Source organism: Trematomus bernacchii, unplaced genomic scaffold (genome assembly GCF_902827165.1).
Source record: "Trematomus bernacchii unplaced genomic scaffold, fTreBer1.1, whole genome shotgun sequence".
NCBI lineage: Eukaryota > Metazoa > Chordata > Actinopteri > Perciformes > Nototheniidae > Trematomus > Trematomus bernacchii.
The window spans coordinates 1-22,771 of NW_022987728.1; the positions used below are offsets into that span (position 1 = coordinate 1).

The 22,771-nt window shown below is 42.3% G+C and overlaps 1 protein-coding gene across 1 annotated transcript; it reads left to right on the plus strand.

Annotated features, from left to right (window-relative positions):
- Positions 1-2,874: 2,874 nt before the first annotated feature.
- LOC117494650 (phosphorylase b kinase regulatory subunit alpha, skeletal muscle isoform-like) lies at positions 2,875-21,457 on the plus strand (the record flags this gene model as incomplete). The annotated part of the gene is given in 20 exon segments (XM_034145580.1): positions 2,875-2,984; positions 3,269-3,413; positions 3,792-3,870; positions 5,076-5,251; positions 6,751-6,915; positions 6,994-7,088; positions 8,309-8,448; positions 8,837-8,990; positions 9,226-9,384; positions 11,894-12,023; positions 12,545-12,646; positions 13,337-13,452; positions 14,154-14,186; positions 14,451-14,486; positions 16,050-16,079; positions 18,103-18,147; positions 18,321-18,482; positions 18,924-18,977; positions 19,154-19,354; positions 20,385-21,457. Coding segments are annotated over 20 exon segments (2,306 nt in total), but the record flags the coding sequence as incomplete, so codon positions are not given.
- Between the last annotated feature and the right edge of the window lie 1,314 nt (positions 21,458-22,771).

Consider the following 22,771-nt stretch of genomic DNA (forward strand, 5'->3'; position numbering starts at 1 on the left):
CAAAAAGAGAGAGAATCTTTGTTCCTGAAACTTTCAGAGTCTCTTTCCACAGAGGGGACACATGTTGATGAAGAAGAGACATGAAGAAGAGGGGACACATGTTGATGTAGAAGAGACATGAAGAAGAGGGGACACATGTTGATGTAGATCTGGGTTTAAGAACCGAACATGAAGAAGAGGGGACACATGTTGATGAGAAGAGACATGAAGAAGAGGGGACACATGCTGATGTAGAAGAGACATGAAGAAGATGGGGACACATGTTGATGAAGAAGGAGACATGGAAGAAGAGGGGGACACATGTTGATGTAGAAGAGACATGAAGAAGAGGGGACACATGTTGATGAAGACGAGACATGAAGAAGAGGGGACAATGTTGATGAAGAAGAGACATGAAGAAGAGGGGACACATGTTTGATGTAGAAGAGACATGAAGAAGAGGGGACACATGTTGATGTAGAAGAGACATGAAGAAGAGGGGACACATGTTGATGTAGAAGAGACATGAAGAAGAGGGGACACATGCTGATGTAGAAGAGACATGAAGAAGAGGGGACACATGTTGATGAAGAAGAGACATGGAGAAGAGGGGACACATGTTGATGTAGAAGAGACATGAAGAAGAGGGGACACATGTTGATGTAGAAGAGACATGAAGAAGATGGGGAACATGTTGATGTAGAAGAGACATGAAGAAGAGGGGACACATGTTGATGTAGAAGAGACATGAAGAAGAGGGGGACACATGTTGATGTAGAAAGAGACTGAAGGAAGAGGGGACACATGTTGATGTAGAAGAGACATGAAGAAGAGGGGACACATGGTGATGTAGTAAAGAGACATGAAGAAGAGGGGACACATGGTGATGTAGAAGAGACATGAAGAAGAGGGGACACATGTTGATGTAGAAGAGACATGAAGAAGAGGGGACACATGTTGATGTAGAAGAGACATGAGAAGAGGGGACACATGTTGATGTAGAAGAGGACATGGAAGAAGAGGGGGACACATGTTGATGTAGAAGAGACATTGAAGAAGAGGGGACACATGTTGATGTAGAAGAGACATGAAGAAGAGGGGACACATGCTGATGTAGAAGAGACATGAAGAAGAGGGGACACATGTTGATGAAGAAGAGACATGGAGAAGAGGGGACACATGTTGATGTAGAAGAGACATGAAGAAGAGGGGACACATGTTGATGAAGAAGAGACATGAAGAAGAGGGGACACATGTTGATGAAGAAGAGACATGAAGAAGAGGGGACACATGTTGATGTAGAAGAGACATGAAGAAGAGGAGACACATGTTGATGTAGAAGAGACATGAAGAAGAGGGGACACATGTTGATGTAGAAGAGACATGAAGAAGAGGGGACACATGCTGATGTAGAAGAGACATGAAGAAGAGGGGACACATGTTGATGAAGAAGAGACATGGAGAAGAGGGGACACATGTTGATGTAGAAGAGACATGAAGAAGAGGGGACACATGTTGATGTAGAAGAGACATGAAGAAGAGGGGACACATGTTGATGTAGAAGAGACATGAAGAAGAGGGGACACATGTTGATGTAGAAGAGACATGAAGAAGAGGGGACACATGTTGATGTAGAAGAGACATGAAGAAGAGGGGACACATGTTGATGTAAAAGAGACATGAAGAAGAGGGGACACATGTTGATGTAGAAGAGACATGAAGAAGAGGGGACACATGGTGATGTAGAAGAGACATGAAGAAGAGGGGACACATGTTGATGTAGAAGAGACATGAAGAAGAGGGGACACATGTTGATGTAGAAGAGACATGAAGAAGAGGGGACACATGTTGATGAAGAAGAGACATGGAGAAGAGGGGACACATGTTGATGTAGAAGAGACATGAAGAAGAGGGGACACATGTTGATGTAGAAGAGACATGAAGAAGAGGGGACACATGTTGATGTAGAAGAGACATGAAGAAGAGGGGACACATGTTGATGTAGAAGAGACATGAAGAAGAGGGGACACATGTTGATGTAAAAGAGACATGAAGAAGAGGGGACACATGTTGATGTAGAAGAGACATGAAGAAGAGGGGACACATGGTGATGTAGAAGAGACATGAAGAAGAGGGGACACATGTTGATGTAGAAGAGACATGAGAAGAGGGGACACATGTTGATGTAGAAGAGACCATGAAGAAGAGGGGACACATGTTGATGTAGAAGAGACATGAAGAAGAGGGGACACATGTTTGATGTAGAAGAGACATGAGAAGAGGGACACATGTTGATGTAGAAGAGACATGGAGAAGAGGGGACACATGTTGATGTAGAAGAGACATGAAGAAGAGGGGACACATGTTGATGTAGAAGAGACATGAGAAGAGGGGACACATGTTGATGTAGAAGAGACATGAAGAAGAGGGGACACATGTTGATGTAGAAAAGACATGAAGAAGAGGGGACACATGTTGATGTAGAAGAGACATGAAGAAGAGGGGACACATGTTGATGTAGAAGAGACATGAAGAAGAGGGGACACATGTTGATGTAGAAGAGACATGAAGAAGAGGGGACACATGTTGATGTAGAAGAGACATGAAGAAGAGGGGACACATGTTGATGTAGAAGAGACATGAAGAAGAGGGGACACATGTTGATGTAGAAGAGACATGAAGAAGAGGGGACACATGTTGATGTAGAAGAGACATGAAGAAGAGGGGACACATGTTGATGTAGAAGAGACATGAAGAAGAGGGGACACATGTTGATGTAGAAAAGACATGAAGAAGAGGGGACACATGTTGATGTAGAAGAGACGTGAAGAAGTGGATTTTGCATAATAAGTGACCTTTAAGGCCTTTACTAACCCCCCCACTGCTGTGTTTCAGGTCGTAACCCCAGGCTGGGTCTGACGGGGCGACCCTACAGGAGGATAGGAGTGCTGGGAACCTCCAAGTTCTACACCATCAGAAACACCATCTTCTCATTCACACCTCAGGTTAGCAAGACAACCTAAACGTGATCAAAAAGCACATTATAAAAGCAGAATATAGTATTTACAAGACTACCACTCCTCGTAAATCAATCAGAAGAGTTGCATCTAAGTGTTATTTGGTAGTGAGTCATGAAAACCAGACAGATTTTGAAGTATTAAAGCCCAAATACTTAGAGTATCATTTCCCCTGTTCAACACATTCCCTCAAGCTTCACTAATCCTGAAAATGTTGACTATATAGAAAATACAAACTCAAGTATTTCCGTTTCTGCCCCAAACCTCTCCAGTTCATCGACCACCAGCAGTTCTACTTGGCGTTGGACAACAAGATGATCGTGGAGATGTTGAGGACGGAGATCTCCTACCTGGCCTCCAGGTGGAGGATGACCGGGCGACCCACCGTCACCTTCCCCATCTCACAGACCATGCTGAGTAAGCACATATACATCATGTATCAAAAAGGACTGAACATGTCTTGTTTATCTAAAAAGTGTTTTGTTGTTTTGGCACAGGGTTGCTTTTTTGAGTATGGGAGCATCTTTGAAATCTAAACTTATATGTGTGTGTGTGTGTGTGTGTGTGTGTGTGTGTGTGTGTGTGTGTGTGTGTGTGTGTGTGTGTGTGTGTGTGTGTGTGTGTGTGTGTGTGTGTGTGTGTGTGTGTGTGTGTGTGTGTGTGTGTGTGTGTGTGTGTGTGTGTGTGTGTGTGTGTGTGTGTGTGTGTGTGTGTGTGTGTGTGTGTGTGTGTGTGTGTGTGTGTGTGTGTGTGTGTGTGTGTGTGTGTGTGTGTGTGTGTGTGTGTGTGTTTTAGCTGAAGACCACACAGACCTGGACCCTACAGTCGTGGCTGCACTGAAGAAGCTGCAGGACGGATATTATGGAGGAGCAAGGTGACTTTTACTAGGGACTTTTTTTTTCATAATTTAACAATGGGCAAAGGGAATTTACAAACAAAATATACATAATATACATTGTCGAAGGCAAAGAAACATTTTAAAGGTCACCTATCATGCTATTTTTGGGCAATAGCATAGGTCTCAGATATATACAAATATATAAATAACATGTCTATGAAGTGCTTTGCTCAAAATACCAAACAGATCACCCATTCTAGCCATGCCTCATATCCCTCTGTTTCACTTCCTGTTTCAAAAGTGCTGATTTTGGGTATGAAGCTTTAAAAAATTGATAAAAAAGGAGGGGGCTGAGCTCATGCGGGACCCGGCAGCTACTGTCTAAACTAAATTCTGCCGTGATGAAACGCCATATCATGGATTATCAAGGATTATTTCTGAAACAGTATGGAGCTCAAAGGCTTTCTCTCTTGCCGGTTATACCACAAGGTGAGTTCCTTTTTATTTCCTGCTTCTTCACACACATGCTCTCCAGTACAGGTTAGCTCTGAGTGTTAGCGATGCTAATGTAAACACCGACCATATTACGTCCAAAACAGTCGGGCATTGTTTCTGATAGCAACTTTCTGATAGGGCCGTGGGTCCACATTTCAGATATTACGTCATATCGGACGCAAATCTGGATCAGCTCCGTTGTAGCCCCGTTTTTAGAGATTTGGGTACGGAGGAAAAGAGAGAGGGTTTTATTTTCTGACGCTGCGTGAGTTCCCTGACACTCCGGGGACACATATTGATGTATAAAAGACATAAAAAAGTGCATTTTGCATGATAGGGCCCCTTTAAGTAAATAAAAAAATTGATAAAGTAGTAAGAAGTTTCCAGAAAGTAAAAGCTCTAAATGAAAAAGTTTAACTAATCAGAAGTTCTCACTTTTTCATGGGGCCTATTAAAATGTTTTACATGTGGGTGGATATAGAAAAGTTGGGGTCATAAACCTCAAATTATATCATAAAATCCAAGCTATAGCCCAGTTTAAATACAGGCAATGACACTAAAGTCTGAGTAGCATTATTGACATTTTTACTTTCCAAGCTCTAAAACAATGTCATTAATCAACATATAAGATGGTTTTCTTTAACATATTTTGCGTCATGTAAAGAGTTTTCCATAAAATAACCCTTTTTCACTGATCTCTTCTTCCTCCTCCTCTTCCTCCTCCTCATCCTCCTCTTCCTCTCCAGGATCCAGACGGGGAAGCTGTCGGAGTTCTTGACCACTTCCTGTTTCGCTCACCTGAGCTTCCTGGACGGTAAGGCTTCTGGCAGCATGGCTCGCCACGACGCAGCGAATGATGATGATGATGAGGAGGAGGAGGGTGACGAAGATGGATACTTGCATGAGTTACATTATGACGATGGTAAGGAAAAAACAACAGATTGATGGATGGATGGGGAGGAAGGGTGACACCAACGATGGAAAAAATGGAGTTTGAGGTTTTTTTTTCCATCGTTGGTTTGACCTTTCCTGGTTTTATGTATTAATAAATACATACACGGTCATACGCTGGAGTAGAATGAGAAGTAAAACCATTATTAATCTAATAAGACGATCAAAATGACCTCATGAACTGCACATTTTGAAGCAAACTTTTGAAATGTGGAGCGACAAGATTTTCCAAATTCTTTAAAAGGGACCTAAAAACATGTTTATGGAAAATAGCCTACTATTGGAATTCATTATTTAATATTTTTGCAGCCCACTCATGTCTTCTAATTTGATTCCCTGTCATTTAAAGTGATCTCATTCAGCTAACCCCTTACTAAACAATCCAAAAATAATAATATATATTTGAATATGTCTGTGAATTATCTTACTTCAACATGACAAACATTAAGCAGATTCTCAATAATCCCTGATCGTATCCACATCCTCTTTGTGCTGTTCTGTGATGCCGTGTTTCTACAGTCTGGTACAGCTCTGCTTTTCACTTTTTAAAACACTTTTAGAACCAGTTAATTTCTCTATTTCATATTAAAGTAAAAACCTGGTAGTAACCACAACTTTTGCTAATGAAAACTCCCAAAGAGAGCAAGTGGAGTTGAGCTAAACCATGTGAGACCGTGCTGTGGAAATGCAGCATAACTGTTGGTTGCTGAATGTTTTCTCAACCTTGAAACTATGGACACGATGGCTGCCTTATTGCTGTTAAATAAAACAACTCAAAGTCATATGACAGCTCTTGTGGCAGTGACTGTATAAGGTTGAGAAATGGAGCTTTGCTTGCATTAAAAACAGTCAAAATAACAGGCTGTTAGGTGTTGTACCAAATCAATTCTCAACAGAAATTGGAAAGCAATACAAACAATCTTAGTTCTGCAAGTTTAACAGGTTTTTTTGCCTGACTCAATTTACCCCACATGCATGTTTCAAATAGCTCGTCTAACAGCTGCTGTCTTTAAGTGAATGTCTACAGATGAAGCTTTGCAAGCATGTTGATTGTGCATGATAAGCATTTTGGTTATCTTCACAGTTTAAAGGGTCAATTCCCCCCTGAAATCTGGGTGTTTGTAGCCATGCCGATAATGTTGGTTTTATTGTTAACAGTGTTCAATACATATCAATATAACTCAACAGCAGCATGTCTTTACAACTGTTTAAACACGATTTTAACTTTTGTGGAATATAGCTTTTAAACTATATGTATGGCTAGGTAGTCTGAGTATGCAATCATTTTGTTTTGGGTGAGTAACTAAGATGGTTCAGTTTTAAATTATAGGGTTGTTTGAGTTTTTAAGGATGTGTGTGTACACTCGATAAAGGTGAGTTGAATCCATTGTTTTTTTTTTCTCTTATCTTTTCCCTCTTTATTTCCCACTCTCTGCTTAAACCTTTTGACCTTGTTGTCCTCGTCTCCAGAGGCTGACGACCTGGCTCAGTACCTGGACCACCTGTTGGCCCACTCTGCCCCCAAAAAGCCCACCAAGAAAGGGACGGGAGCTTTGGGGAAGTTCAAGGCTCTGGCGACTAAAACCAAGGACATGGTGTCTCTGATGAACAAAGCTCAGACCCTCAACGTGGAAAGTGAGCGGACAAACAAGCACAACAATATCTATACAGTATTTCAGGTAGATTTTAAAGCTGTTTTTTTTTTGTATCCAGATGTGAACATGTACCTGCCCAACAAGCTGTTCCGCTCAACTCAACCATCTCTAAACCTGAACCTCCCAGAATCCTCCTCACAACAGGAAACTCAGGTGTGTTTTTGTGCCCTTTTCTGTTTTCATTTACAGACCGATCACCCCTTTTTCCTCCAGTCCAACAGTACATTTTCCACCAATCATAGGCAAGTTTGTTTATATAGCACCTTTCAACACAAGGCAATTCAAAGTGCTTTACAAAAATGAAAGACATTAAGAGCATTAAAGGTCCCATGTCATGCTTTTCTGGTTATTCCCCGTCCCCTTGTGTGTTATGAAGGTCTTTCTGCATGTAAACGGTCTGCAGAGTCACAAACCCTCAAAGTACACCCTGTAGCGAGTAAAACTCTAACACAGAAAAGACCTGTCTATGCTGCCCCAGAACGCCTCGTTGGACATTTCTCTTTTTCCATTGTTTTCTTCCTGGGTACAGTGACGTGCCCATACCCAAATGGACCAATCCGTGGAGCCGTTACGTTATGTCCGCGGAGCCGTTACGTTACGTCCGCGGAGCCGTTACGTTAAGTCCATGGATTGGTCCAAATTGACCAATCCGTGGACTTCCTCACACACACACACTCAATCTTTTCTCAGCTGCAGCTCCGCCGATTTCTCCTCCCTGAGACGGCGGACATACAAACTCCCAGCCAGGCTGCGGGTGTGTGTGTGTGTGTTCGGGCTGGTTTCGGGCTGGGTTTCGCTGTCTCGCAGACGGCCACTGGGCTCATAGGGAGGGGGGGGGGGGGCAGGAGCTCCAGCAAGCCGTTTAGGACAGAGAGTGAATACACATACTATACAGAGATGCTGTATGAGAAACCAATGTTTGGAACATTGCACAATTTAAATGTATTCTAGTAGACCTCAACAATGGAAATATGATCAGTAGAAATGGCCATGACATGGGACCTTTAATAAACATATTATATAATGGCATTTAAAAACACTCATTTAAAAGCAAAGATAATAAAACATGAATAACAAAGGTAAAGTTTCAGTGCAGTGTGAGATACACACATCTGAAATGTTTAGCTCTGACTCAATCATTGCTAACTTTTTAGCAGAAATAGTTTTCTTTGACCTCACGTGTTTCATGCTAAGCGAACCCCCTTTGGAAAATTCTAATCTGCAACCCAATATGCCGAAAATTCAACGGATCCTGGCCACTTTTTTAAATGAATTTGCTCCCAGACATTCATGTGGCTTGCTAGTTTTGGACCCCATCTGTAGTCAAAAAGTCCCCACTTATAGAGCCTTAACGTCCCTCCTCTGTCCTCCAGGATGCGAAGGCCTCATCAGAGTGCGGTATCCCCAGAGACGCCAGCGGAGGAATCGACTACAACTCTTTGGTCCAGCTGCTGAGAGACACTCAGAGTCTGCAGGACCAGGCGGATATCCTCTACATCCTCTTCAAAGACAAGTGAGACGCCCAGCTTTATTGAGCTGTTTTCTAACCGTCATATATATATATATATCCTTTATTTAACCACGTAAATTCAAACGACTTAAATTATGGGATATACGAGAAATCACATCGACCAATGGATGCTTGTTCTCTGTCCTTTAAGATGGACTTGAACTCCCCCATAGTGATCAAATCTGACAGTTTCAGCTCCTTCTGTACATTATTCCAAGCAGAAGGGGCAGCATATTTAAAAGCTTTTTTACCCAGTTTTGGGTGAATCTGTATAAAATCTTGGGAGCGCAGGTCATGTCAATCCTAAAAGGTCTTGACTCGTAGAGACAACAATAACTTGGTTAAAAAAAAGGGTAATAAAGTGGTGTTTTTGTGTGTGTTTTGACCCCAGGGGCATGGATTGGGACACCCAGCTGCACGGAAAAGGCTCCACAGTGAGGTCCCTTCTGTCTGACCTCTATGAGAAGGTGGGGGACCTCAAACTGTGGGGTCTCATCAGGATGATCTCTGGCATGCTGAAGAAGAAGGTGGAGGAGCTGGACTCGGTACGACACACACGCACACGCACACACACACTCTCACACACACTCGTGATGAAATAAGTGGAATTAAGGTTTGGTATTACGTAACATTTCACAAAAAACACCTATTTTCTCTTTTCGTTTGTCAAATTATGTTGTTTGATTTCTCTTGAGTGAGACAAAAAAGCACCACAATCCCCTGCCTCCTCTGCACATGTGGCCCCTGTCTCTTCTCTGATTGGCTGTCATCTCCCTGTAGGCCTGCTCTGATTTGCTGGCTCACCAGAAGCACCTGACAGTGGGTCTTCCTCCGGAGCCCAGAGAGAAAACCATCACGGCTCCAATTCCTCCGGACCAGCTGGCAGCTCTCATCGACGAGGCCAGCGACAACAACATCAGCGTGGCCATCCTCACGCAGGTCAGACACACCCTGAACCACCATTTTACACTTCAGTTATTATAATGATGTAAACAAATGTACCGCGTATCAGACCAGCGACAACAACATCAGCGTGGCCATCCTCACGCAGGTCATTCTCATTAGACCATCATTGTTTCATTCATTTAATCACAAACAGTAAGTAAGACAGAATGGAAATATGTGAAAACTGTGGTGGAAATTCTTAAGAGAAACTGATAAATGATTCATGGACAAAGTTTGTCTTTTGTTATATTTAATAAAGTAATAAAGAAAGTCAATATACACCATTTTACACTTCAATTATTCAAAGAGAGTTAAAAGTACAAGAGCAATTATAAGACAGAATGAAAATATGTTAAATGGGACTACTTGATAAGTTATCCGAAGCTTTAAAAAAAGTATTTTAAGAACATATGTGACCCGCTCTATCGAAATCAGTCGGAAGTCGCAACGGCTCATTTCAAAATAAACGTGGATTTGCGTAAAAAAATTGTTTTTCGGGGTTCGGTGTTTTGTTTGATTTTAAACAAACAAAGTCTTGGCTTTCAGAATATGAAACTTTTATTTCCGAAATCACACGATAAATACATGTTTGAAGCTTGTAAAGGGAAGATGACAGCTCTCACTCGCACTCTGCTCTTCCGCAGCGCCGCTTCCCCTCCCTCCGGCTGACATTATGAATGCAAGGCGTATGGTAATCATAGATAACACAGCAGGGTCCGTGACAGTTTGTTTTCATCGCCTCCCACGCTGGGATTTGAAATCAGATGAAAACAAACTGCCACGGAACCTGATTTGAAATCAGATGAAAACAAACTGCCACGGAACCTGATTTGAAATCAGATGAAAACAAACTGCCACGGAACCTGATTTGAAATCAAATGAAAACAAACTGCCACGGAACCTGCCGTGATGGCAGGTTCCGTGGCAGTTTGTTTTCATCTGATTTCAAATAAACAAAGTCTTGGCTTTCAGAATATTAAACTTGTTTCGGCAAATTCAGATGATAAGTACAACGTTGAAGCTTGTAACGGCATAATTACAAGCGGAGAACGGAGTAACTTGACGTCACAGCAGGCATAAGAACAGCCGGTGTTTCTCGTGAGTGTTTTCCCCGGGAAACAAACACAATACACACAAACGCAAAAATACACACACACACGTATACACACACACACACACACTCGCGAGCTTCCCCCAGACCAGTAATCCAAACGAAAATATCTTCCCTCCGTAGTATTTTGATCATTTGCTCCGCTAATAACCAATCAGATCGATGGATTCCAGAGAAGAGGACACTTTAAAGGCCTCTTTCTCAAAATGATGTCTCGGTGACAGTCATTATATAATGTAACATATTTTGCTTAATATCTGGAGTACAACAACAATCCTGATTTCATTAGAAAGCTAGGAATCTCCTCTTTCCAACAGTGTATACAACTCAAAATGTGTCTTCGGGTCAATGCGACTGATTTCGATGGAGCAGGTCACATATTACTAAGGCATCTAGAAGTGGATCAAGTTCATGTATTATACAGAGACATAACAAGCTAAGAAACACCTAACACTAACTAAATACCCTAAAAGAAAGTCTAATCATTGGTTTGAAATAGGTAAGATAATTGTCTTCTGTTGTTTTGTTTTGTTTGTGCTTTGGTTGTGTGTAAATATCCTGGTAAAAACGAAAAAGATGGCGATTAGGCCCCGTTGTGCAGGAAGTATCATTCGGGAGGGTAGAACCGATCCGATGAAACCCCCCTGGGGTCTTGACCCTGGTGGTGGTGAATGGATAGTTGGGGTCGGTCTGAAGGGGAGTGGCTTAGCTTGACCCTGGTGGTGGTGAATGGATAGTTGGGTCGGTCTGAAGGGGAGGGGCTTAGCTTGACCCTGGTGGTGAATGGATAGTTGGGGTCGGTCTGAAGGGGAGTGGCTTAGCTTGACCCTGGTGGTGGTGAATGGATAGTTGGGTCGGTCTGAAGGGGAGGGGCTTAGCTTGACCCTGGATTCGGAGGGACAGGAGGTGAAAAGGGGGTGGAGGAGGGTTGCGTAGAGTCACCTGAAATGACAGCTGACAGAGGGGGGAGAGCAGACTTAAAAGGTTTGTCAGAGCGCTATGATCGGCTCTTGGGAATAGAGCGAAGTGATTGGTTAAGCTGGGGAGTGACGCCCCCGATCACTTATTGAGAGGAGAGAGAGTAGTTACATGGGAATAGTAAATGAATGAGTAAAGACGGTCTTCCTGGTTGAACTTACGCTGAGCTTCATATGTGACTCCAATACAAATCTAAAAAAATAGGTAAGATAAAATAAACAGAGACACATGACAAGAGAAAATAATGGCAAATAAATTAAATGCATATCAGAAGTAAACTTATTTCGATGTTTAAGATTGTGTAAGATTGGAAATAGCTGCTGTCTTATAAAATACTTTTGTAGTGTTATCAATCGACATGTGGGAGTTTATCCTCCTCCCCTTTATCTCCCCCCCCCCCCCCCCCCCCCTCAGGAGATCATGGTGTACCTGGCGATGAGCATCAGGACTCAGCCCAGTCTGTTCAGCGAGATGTTCCGGCTCCGCATCGGACTCATCATCCAGGTGATGGCCACCGAACTCGCCCAGTCCCTCAACTGCACAGGTGAGATACTGTGATGACGACTTCCATTCTTGACGACAACATTTTGAGATTTTGAGAAAGTCAGAATTTAGAGAAAAAGTCAGAATTTAGAGAAAAAGTCAGAATTTTGAGAAAAAGTCAGAATTTTGAGAAAAAAGTCAGAATCTTCAGAAAAAAATCTGAATTTTGAGAAAAAAGTCAGAATTTTGAGAAAAAAGTCAGAATTTTGAGAAAGTCAGAATTTTGAGAATTTCTTTTGAGATTTTCAGAAAAAAGCCAACATTTTGTGAAAAAAGATGTATGATTACCTACAAGAACCGGTATTCCTCCATCTTGTGACTGTGTAACTCCCTCTCTTGGATATCAGCATGTGAAGGACACTGTTCAGGAACTAGTTGATGCTCTGTATGTGATGACTACTTCCATTCTGGAGAGGATAATAAATACATGGATCCTGAGATTGAAGATCAAGCCGGGGACCAGGGATCTTTTTCTAACAGGGATCAATAAGTACTTCTTATCTTCTCTTAATCTTCCTGCAGGAGAGGAGGCCACGGAGAGTCTGATGAGTCTCGGTCCGTCAGAGCTGAAGAACCTTCTCCATCACATCCTGAGCGGGAAAGAGTTCGGAGTGCAGCGCAGCGGTCAGTCCACCAATCACAATCCTGCTTACCCCTCACAGCCAATCAGATTCTTCTATTACCATAATAATAATAATAAAGCTTTATTTTTTTTTTTCTTAATTTATTTGGGGTCACATTATATTAAAAGTACAGTTTTGCAAATCATATATTTTTAGAGACCCGAAAATGACAAATTAAATACCGTACAAAATTTGTAAAATAAAATAAAAACGAAAAAGTACACAGGGATTGTTTGAAATGACAAATATCTACAACTGTACACATGTATCTACTTAAACACACACACATATATACAAGCACATACACATACATACATAAAAATATACAAACATATACGTACACATACATACACAAAGCTTTATTTATATAACACTTTTCATGCAACACATGCAGCTCAAAGTGCTTTACAGTGGCTCAGTCAGTAGGGGCTTGGACTGTGAGCCGTAGGGTCGCCGGTTCAAGTCCCCGAACAGACCTAAATATGGAGTGTGGACTGCTACTTGGAGAGGTCCCAGTCCACCTCCTGCCCTGCCGTGGTGCCCTTGAGCAAGGCACCGACACAAGACACCTGAGTCGATGCAACAATATAAAACCCCATGAAACAAAGTGAACATATAGGTACAACAGAAATAACAATACAAAGATAATAGTAATAAATGTATTAATTTCTTTTTTTACCCCGCTCCACAGTGAGAGATTTGGATGCTGGCGTCAGTCCTGCCATCTCCATCCATCACCTAGGCAACGTGGGAGCAACCAAGAGCGAGAGAGCGGGGATCAGCAAACTGAAGAGCGACATGAAGATGGTACGACCCGCTTCTCACTTAGACATCTGATTTGATTTGATTTGATTTCGAAATTTGTAAAACAATAATACAAAAAAATAATAATAATAATGAAATGAAACATGAGAATTATTATACTATACAAACTTAAGCAGTGTCAAATTGATAAACTAAAATATTACTGACTCTAAATTGACATGGAATATATAGTGTGGTAGTCGATAAATAATTTGTTGACACAATAGGCAAGTTTTATTTAGTATTATATATGTATAGTCTATCATTTTTGAAAATGCCGATTTAAGCAAAAAAATATATCCTTAATCCTTTTTTTTTTTTAAACAACAAAAAAACAATTGTTGAATTGAATAAATAGTGTGTTTTTTTGCAACACATAACATTACATCATATGCTCTTTTAGGACTGCTGTAGTAGTTGCAACTTTAGGATAAGATATCCTTATGTACAGTAAGCAAAAGAGGTCCTGATTAAAGAATACATTAAAATAAATACCTTTAAAATAAAATATTTAAGTGCTTTGAAGTTACTTTGAGAACTATCAAGGTACTTATCTCCAGTGTGTCTTTAAAAGTGAAGATTTTAATGATGATGATGATGATGATGATGATGATGAGTTTTGGGGTAAGAGATTAACGAAGATAGTCTTTTATTTGGAAAATATTCTTCTTCTCCTTGGCAATCTGACTTTTGTCTTTCCACAGCTGGAGCACAGGTTGTCTTTGGACTCCAGTCAGGTGATGGAGATGATTTTAGGTGTTAATCCACCTGGCTGACGCTCATATTGATTACAAATATATAATAGTGGAGAAATAAAAATGGGCCAGCTGCATCGAAGGGAGAAATGTGGAAATAATTAAGAAAAACTGTTGCTAATTGTCGATTTTTTTGTGGCAAATGTACTTTTTTTTGCCCGAGGAATCATCAATATGCGTAGATGAATCAATGAATTGTTGAGGTTTATTTCTTAAAACATGTCAACAGCCTGGTTTCTATTGCAGGCGGAGCACAGGTTGTCCTTGGCAGAACCGTTTAAGGTGATTATCACATGAAGGAATATTAAATATGGCAGCATTATTTAGTAGTTTAAAGGTCACCTATCATGCTATTTGTAGGCATATATTATGGGTCTCAGATATATCAAAATATATAAAAACATGTCTGATGTGTTTTGCTCAAAATACAAACAGATCATGCATTTTAGACATCCCTCATACCCCTCTGTTCCAGCCCTGTTAGAGAGACGCGGATTTTGGGTCCTTAGCTTAAAGGTCCCATGTCATGCTTTTCTGGTTATTACCCGTCCCCTTGTGTGTTATGAAGGTTTTTCTGCATGTAAACGCTCTGCAGGGTCACAAACCCTCAAAGTACACCCTGTAGCGAGTAAAACTCTAACACAGAAAAGACCTGTCTATGCTGCCCCAGAACGCCTCGTTGGAGATTTCTCTTTTTCCATTGTTTACTTCTTGGGTATAGTGACGTATTTCGGGTAACGTAACGTAACGGCTCCGCGGATTGGTCCAAATCAAATCAAATGGACCTATCCGCGGAGCCGTTACGTTTGGACCAATCCGCGGACTTCCTCACACAGACACACACTCGGCGGGACGTTGCGAGGCTCGCTGCTGCGAGGAGCGGGACACTGTGAGGTGGCTCACTGGTGTGGGGTCGGCGAGACAGCGAGACACCGCGGAACTCAGCCTGGGCACACACACAAACTCCCAGCCAGGCTGCGGGTGTGTGTGTGTTTCGGGCTGGGTTTTGCTGTGTCACGCTGTCTCGCTGACGGCCACTGGGCTCACAGGGAGGGGGGGGCAGGAGCTCCAACAAGCCGTTTAGGACAGAGAGTGAATACACATACTATACAGAGATGCTGTTTGAGAAACCAATGTGAGTTTGGAAAATTGCACAATGTAAATGTATTCTAGTAGACCTCAGCAATGGAAATATGATCAGTAGAAATGGCCGTGACATGGGACCTTTAGTTTAAAAAAAAAAAAAAGAGGAGGCGGAGCTAATGCCTGATCAGAATTCTACCGGAGATAAAGTTACATTCTGCTGTGATAAAACGCCATCCTGTTCTAAACCACATCGCGAGGCTTGCTAATGTAAACAATGACCATATTACGTCCAAAACACGTCAGGCATTGTTTCTGATAGCAACTTTCTGTGGGTCCGCCATCCGAAATTACGTCATATCGGCAGCAAATCTGTATCCGCTCGTTGTACCCCCGTTTTTAAAAGATGTGGGTACGGAGGAAAAGAGAAAGGGTTTTATTTTCTGACGCTGCGTGAGTTCCCTGACACACCGGGGACACATGTTTATGTATAAAAGACATATTTTTGCATGATAGGAGACCTTTAATCTCCTTTTACTTTTTAAAGACATCAGTTATTTAAACATTATGTTAAATACTCTAAGTGTAAATGTGATTCAGGAACATAGAAGATTTATTGGACAGTTTTAAGGTATACATAACTTAGTATAATAATTTACATAATAAATATATAAATACATTCAATAGATACTGTTCTTGGTTTTAGGTCAATTGTGTTTTTCGGACGTTTGTAACGCAGAGTGGATTTCTTTTCCATTTCAGCTCGACCCGTCACTCTCCTTCTCTCGCAAGGTGACAACAGTATCGACATTTAAACTCGATTTATTTGGATTGAATTCTTGTGAGACTAAAAGTCATGCAGCAGATCATACGAGCCATTAACACTACGCTACTTTGTGGCTGCTAATATTTAGTGCTGGATAATTGTTATTAATTCTAAGTGGAGCTGCAACTGATGATTGTCTTCATAATCTGACTTTTATTTTATTTTAAAATGAGACTAAGAAATAGTCACAAATGGTGTTTTCTGCAGCCAATACATTAAATAAATAAATCAATATATATTTAATGTATTTATTATAATTCTCTGGTGAATGGGGCGAAGCCTGCGAGCTAGTTCAGGCAGTCAACTCGAGCACTTATGCTGCATTCATACATAACGCTCCTTGCCACTCTACAACCAACCAAACAGAGTCTCCTTAATATGCCGCTCTATTTAACCTGCCAGATCTCTCTCCATGCATTGCTTGCTGCTGCTATTGCTACTTCCACGTCGCTGCTGCTTGTCTGCCCCACCACCACCCCAGCTTCCACCCCAGCTTCCACCCCACCTTCCACCCCAGCTTCCACCCCCTGCTTCCACCCCAGCTTCCACCCCAGCTTCCACCCCAGCGTCCACCCCAGCTTCCACCCCAGCTTCCACCCCAGCTTCCACCCCAGCTTCCACCCCAGCTTCCACCCCAGCTTCCACCCCAGCTTCCACCCCAGCTTCCACCCCAGCTTCCACCCCACCTTCCACCCCAGCTTCCACCCCAGCTTCCACCCCAGCTTCCACCCCAGCTTCCACCTCAGCTTCCACCCCAGCTTCCACCCCAGCTTCCACCCCAGCGTCCACCCCAGCTTCCACCCCAGCTTCCACCCCAGCTTCCACCCCAGCTTCCACCCCACCTTCCACCCCTGCTTCCACCCCAGCTTCCACCCCAGCTTCCACCCCAGCTTCCACCCCAGCTTCCACCCCAGCTTCCACCCCAGCTTCCACCCCAGCGTCCACCCCAGCTTCCACCCCAGCTTCCACCCAGCTTCCACCCCAGCTTCCACCCCACCTTCCACCCCTGCTTCCACCCCAGCTTCCACCCCTGCTTCCACCCCAGCTTCCACCCCAGCTTCCACCCCAGCTTCCACCCGTGCTTCCACCCCTGCTTCCACCCCAGCGTCCACCCCAGCGTCCACCCCAGCGTCCACCCCTGCTTCCACCCCAGCGTCCACCCCAGCGTCCACCCCAGCGTCCACCCCAGCGTCCACCCCAGCGTCCACCCCAGCTTCCACCCCAGCTTCCACCCCAGCTTCCACCCCAGCTTCCACCCCTGCTTCCACCCCTGCTTCCACCCCAGCTTCCACCTCAGCTTCCACCCCAGCTTCCACCCCAGCTTCCACCTCAGCTTCCACCCCTGCTTCCACCCCTGCTTCCACCCCAGCGTCCACCTGTAGGCTCGGGGGGTTAGTTATTTAATCATCACTCATCGTGCTATGTATATCTGTGGAGTGATGAGGCCCGAGCCTAGACGCCAAACTCAACTATATGCTGCTTCTAATAAGTTAATTTAAAAAAAGCCAATTAACTACATGTTAAAGAAACACGTGAGTTGTCTGACTGAAATTGGTTTATTGGCTTTTTTTCTTTTGGCTGTAATAATAATGTATTAATTTAAATATTTGTATTTATTTATTGGAATTTACTTGTGTTTGAGAATGTTACAGTAGTTGACTCCAAAGTGTATTTATACCAACAAAAAAAACACACTAGTGCTTTTTTAATTTGCTGTTTCAAGATGATGGTGTTTTATTTTTCACTTGTGTGCGCTGAGTTTTTATTTCTTTTGCCAAACGTGACGCTTATTGAAAGTTCATTCTTTAATTTACCCATCATCCCTTGTTTTTTCTAACCTCATTTTAATCATTTCCCATCATCCATGCATGCTTTAATTTAGCAAAGCAGGAAGCAGGAGTCCGCTGGCTGTGCGGTTGTGTTGTCATCGTTGTTGTTGTTGTCAACACTATTTTCACTGCATCTTTTTGTTTCTTTTATTCATCTCAGGGAATGCGATCTCAGTCAATGGACATAGAAAACTTTGAATCTGGGGTAAACATTTGTCTATTTATCAGATATTTTAAAGTCGTCTCTGCCTCACCTCATGCAGCCAACATCATTATTGTGGATTTGTGCGTTTACAAACAGGAAGAGGGCGCCGTTCTCCCACAATAATCTATAAGATCTTTAAATAACTTTGTACTTGTTGTCGTGTCTCTGATCAGAGGTACAGGCTGCCCTCCATAGAATCCCTGGACATTCCGGAATGCATACCGGTTGCCAAGGATACCAGGCACGGCCAATGGCTGCGCAGGAGGCGTCTGGACGGAGCGCTGAACCGAGTGCCCGTCGGATTCTACCAGAAAGTCTGGAGGATCCTGCAGAAAGTGAGCTTTAAACATTATTTCTTATTTGTTTTTAGGCCTGATTTGACCCATTGGCTCATCCTATACATTTCATTGTTGTGTTAACCTTAGTTTTGCCCTATTAAATAATGCAAAAACATAGCAGATCACAAATGTATTTGAAGCCTCCACCTAAAATCTTTTACATATCAACATGTTATAGAGAACACAAGATAAATATATAAAAAAAAAAATTCTAATTCAATAGTGATGGCAAACTACTAGAACAACATATTATAAAAACTACAATTAAATAAACTATTAAATGTGAAAAAAGGAAATGTAATTGTGAAAAGTGTGTGAGTAATAGCCTTTCCGGCGTTTTTTGTAGCATTTTATAGAGGAACATTGTCATGTGGGATTGATATAGTGAAAACTTTTTGCACATAAATTAATAACCTTAAAAAACCCATTGTCTTCTAGTGCCACGGTTTGTCCATAGAGGGCTTTGTCCTTCCTTCTTCAACCACCAGAGAGGTAAGAGATCCACATGAAAACTGTCCACAGAAAACAACACTATGACGACTTAATTATTGTGTTTCTTCTTACATGTGTTCTACTCTGATGCCACATCCATACCCCCTTACCCACAGCTGCTATTTAGCATGTAAGCATCTTTGTCTTTTCTTTCTCTTCTGACCTCCTTCCTCCAGATGACACCAGGAGAGATCAAGTTCTCGGTGCACGTGGAGACGGTGTTGAACCGCGTCCCTCAGCCTGAGTACCGGCAGCTGCTGGTGGAAGCCATCTTGGTTCTCACCATGCTGGCCGACGTGGAAATCCCCAGCATCGGATCCATCATCCACGTGGAGAAGATCGTGCACCTGGCCAACGACATGTTCTACAAGGATCAGGTGAGCGGGACGTCAACACCGCATACATCCAGTGTATCTTATCAAGATTCAAGGCTTTTATTGTCATTTGTACATAGCTACAGTGTAGTTATGTCAATTAAAATCTTAAGATAACGGTCATATCCGCTACAGTTCTCTATCATAGACGGTTCGGCCACACGAGGCCGACATGGAAACGCAGAAAACGATAACGATAACGGGTCCCAAGGTGGGTAGATCTGCGAACGAAACGCTCTGGGGGGGCAAACGGCCCCCGTGTTTACGCCTATACGATCATGTCCTGATAACGTTGAAGCCCCGCCTCTCCCACCTCTCCTGCTCAAAGATCAGCTGCTGGGCTGTCAGGAGAGGGGGAGGAAAAGAGAGGCTCCGTTTTTTATTCTTATATCATTATATAGAGTCGTTATCAATTTGTTTTAAAGCTCAATAAATAAGAAAGAAGACCTTTGACCGGCACTTTTCTAATTTTGTCCGGAAGATTTCAACTTTAACGGACATGTTGACTGGCGAAAAAAAATCTAACTGAAACTCTGCTGCACGGTCCCCTCGCTCCTTGGAAGAGGTGGAGAGGTGGGTGTGTTTCATCTGCTGGTGGACTAACCGGAGAGAATTACAGCAGGAGCAAACGCTTGCCTCGGGGAGGGAGAAAAAGAGCCAGAGCGGAGAATAAACAGAAGGGCAACCATGGCAACCATGCGCGGGAAGTCTTCTTCGCTGCTTTTGTGGCAGACTACAGCGCCACTTACAGGCCCGGCATATGTACTACAGCGTCTCCAGCGCTTTCGAGCGGTCTCGTGTGAACGGACACGTTTCTGGTGCCTGTTGCGTGTGGACGGAAGACTATTTTGATTTCGGTCCGTTTGCGTTATCGTCCTCGTGTGGCTCCAGCCATAACGCTGTTAATGTTTGCATTGCCTTGCCACTTATGTACCTAAGGGTCATTTCCCTCAGTTAGGAGCCTTTTCAACCATCAGAGAGTATTCAACGCAATCCACTAAAGACAGGATGTTGTTCTTTCCTCTTCCTGCAGAAGGACCTGGGAGCAGAGGAGCACATCCTGGAGCGAGACCCGTCCACAGGAGTGTGCCGGCTGCTTTACGACAGCGCCCCCAGTGGTCGTTTCGGCAGCATGACCTACCTCACCAAGGCCGTGGCGGTGTACGTTCAGGACTTCCTGCCCAGCGGATCCTGTGCAGTGCAGTGAGAGAGCACGTGAAACCTGAAACCTGCAAAAGGGTTAAACCACTCAGTAGAAAACGCTGCTCAAGCTACTATTTGCAGCATTTTTTTACATTCAAGGAAATAACAGGACATGAATAGAATCTGCTGTATATTGTCATTATGTGTGTAAGCAAATCATATCAAACTTTAACAACAGACACACATGAATTGTGATGTATGCTTTTAGATAAAACATGTTTTTGTCGAACGGCATTGACACAGGGTCATCATGCAAAGTCCTGAGTGCTTCCTTATCCTCTGAGCACAGGTCATTACAAAAAAACGGTCAAATGCTCAGAAATGACCTGAAACACTGCAGGCACTGGAGCAATAATACACATTTGGTGCTTAAGTGAAGAGTTACTGCAGCAGGACAGTAATAAAGAATAAAATATAAATTCTATGTTCCTTTTAAGAAAGAAACATATCTTTTGTTGATATATTTTACCGCCAAACTGAAAAACGAATAATTTCCGTCTATTTCTAATGTCGTAATGACTGATGTAAGAACTTGTTTACGGGAGAATAGTTAATTATATTTGTTTGATCATGTGATTTGAAAGTGACAATCACATGTAATCTTCTGTACAGCTATTTAACCACGACTACCTTCAAATAACTTCAGAGACTCAGAAACAAATGTTTGTTCTCATATATGTTGACTTTGAAACTTAAAAATGTTTCACAAAGGGAAAATAATTATTCTAATCGATCCTAATTTATTACCACATGTATGTTACTTTACCTCTAATCCTACATGCTGTGTAAAATAATGACAAAAATTACGATGTGTCTTAAAGAGTTTCTTTGGGAGACTTTGTGTGTGTGTGTGTGTGTGTGTGTGTGTGTGTGTGTGTGTGTGTGTGTGTGTGTGTGTGTGTGTGTGTGTGTGTGTGTGTGTGTGTGTGTGTGTGTGTGTGTGTGTGTGTGTGTGTGTGTGTGTGTGTGTGTGTGGTGTGTGTGTGTGTGTGTGTGTGTGTTGGTGTGTGTGTGTGTGGTGTTGTGTGTGTGTGTGTGTGTGTGTGTGTGTGTGTGTGTGTGTGTGTGTGTGTGTGTGTGTGTGTGTGTGTGTGTGTGTGTGTGTGTGTGTGTGTGTGTGACTATGACTATGCAAAAAATAGCAGACAGGCATGAATTAGTAATTTTAGTTAAAAGAAGGGAAATGCCTTAATGAACTGATCTCATCGGCTAAACTGTTATTTTGTTTTGAGTTTTATTTTTGTTTAATTGTAATAAAACGTATAGCAATCCACTCATATTTCACATGTTATGCTTTTCTTCACAAAGTTTGAAGGATTTGGTGTTTAGTAGATTGTGAGAAGAGTCATTTCTGTGGTTCATTTTACAATTATAAGCTTGATTGATCAGTTTTGTTGTCATTAGAAGATTTTAGCACCCACTCCATGTGAACTACAACGATCATGGCAGAATGAGTCACTTCTCTCCAAGTGTTAAAGTCTAAAAAAAAAAAAGCATTTCTTTCTGTTACTGTACTAGGAAACAGTACCCACTGAACTGTTGGATGTTTTTCTTGTTTTTGGATCTAATTCTGTAATAAAACTAAGAAAACACGTTTTTTTTTCTGAGCCTTTCTCAATTTCTTCAACTAACAATAAAAGGTTCACCTAGCAGCTTTCACCTTTTAAATTAGTTGGACATCTTCTCTATTTCTCGGTTTTCCAGAACCTTCAGTGGGATCACAAGGTCTTCATCAGTTGGGAAGATATAGATGCTAATAATGGAGATGGATCAGTTTACACTTTCATGACTTTTGTCTTAACCTGTTAAGCACCAAGCCTGGTTTTCATGTTTCAGGCTCGAAAATGACATGCCCAAAACAAATGACTACAACTTAACTTCTAAAAGGGTTATATGAATAATTTATTTTATCAAAGCAAGGTTACATCTGTGAGTTGGATGTAGAAGTGTCAGAATCAATATAGATTTTTCTCAGTCAGAATAAATTCAGATGGAACATGGTAAAAAAAGGTAAATTCTTACCTCCGCCTAAAAAAACCCCATTACTTATAGTGAAAACCACCCTTGAATGATGGGATGGTAGACTAAAAGCTTTAGGAATCCAAAGTACAACATATAAGTACCCTGTATCGAGATTGATGCAAAACAAGTGACATTTGACCTTTTTAGCCAGGTTTAGAAAAAAAAAACCACCTCTGGGGTGTTTTGGGTGTAAAT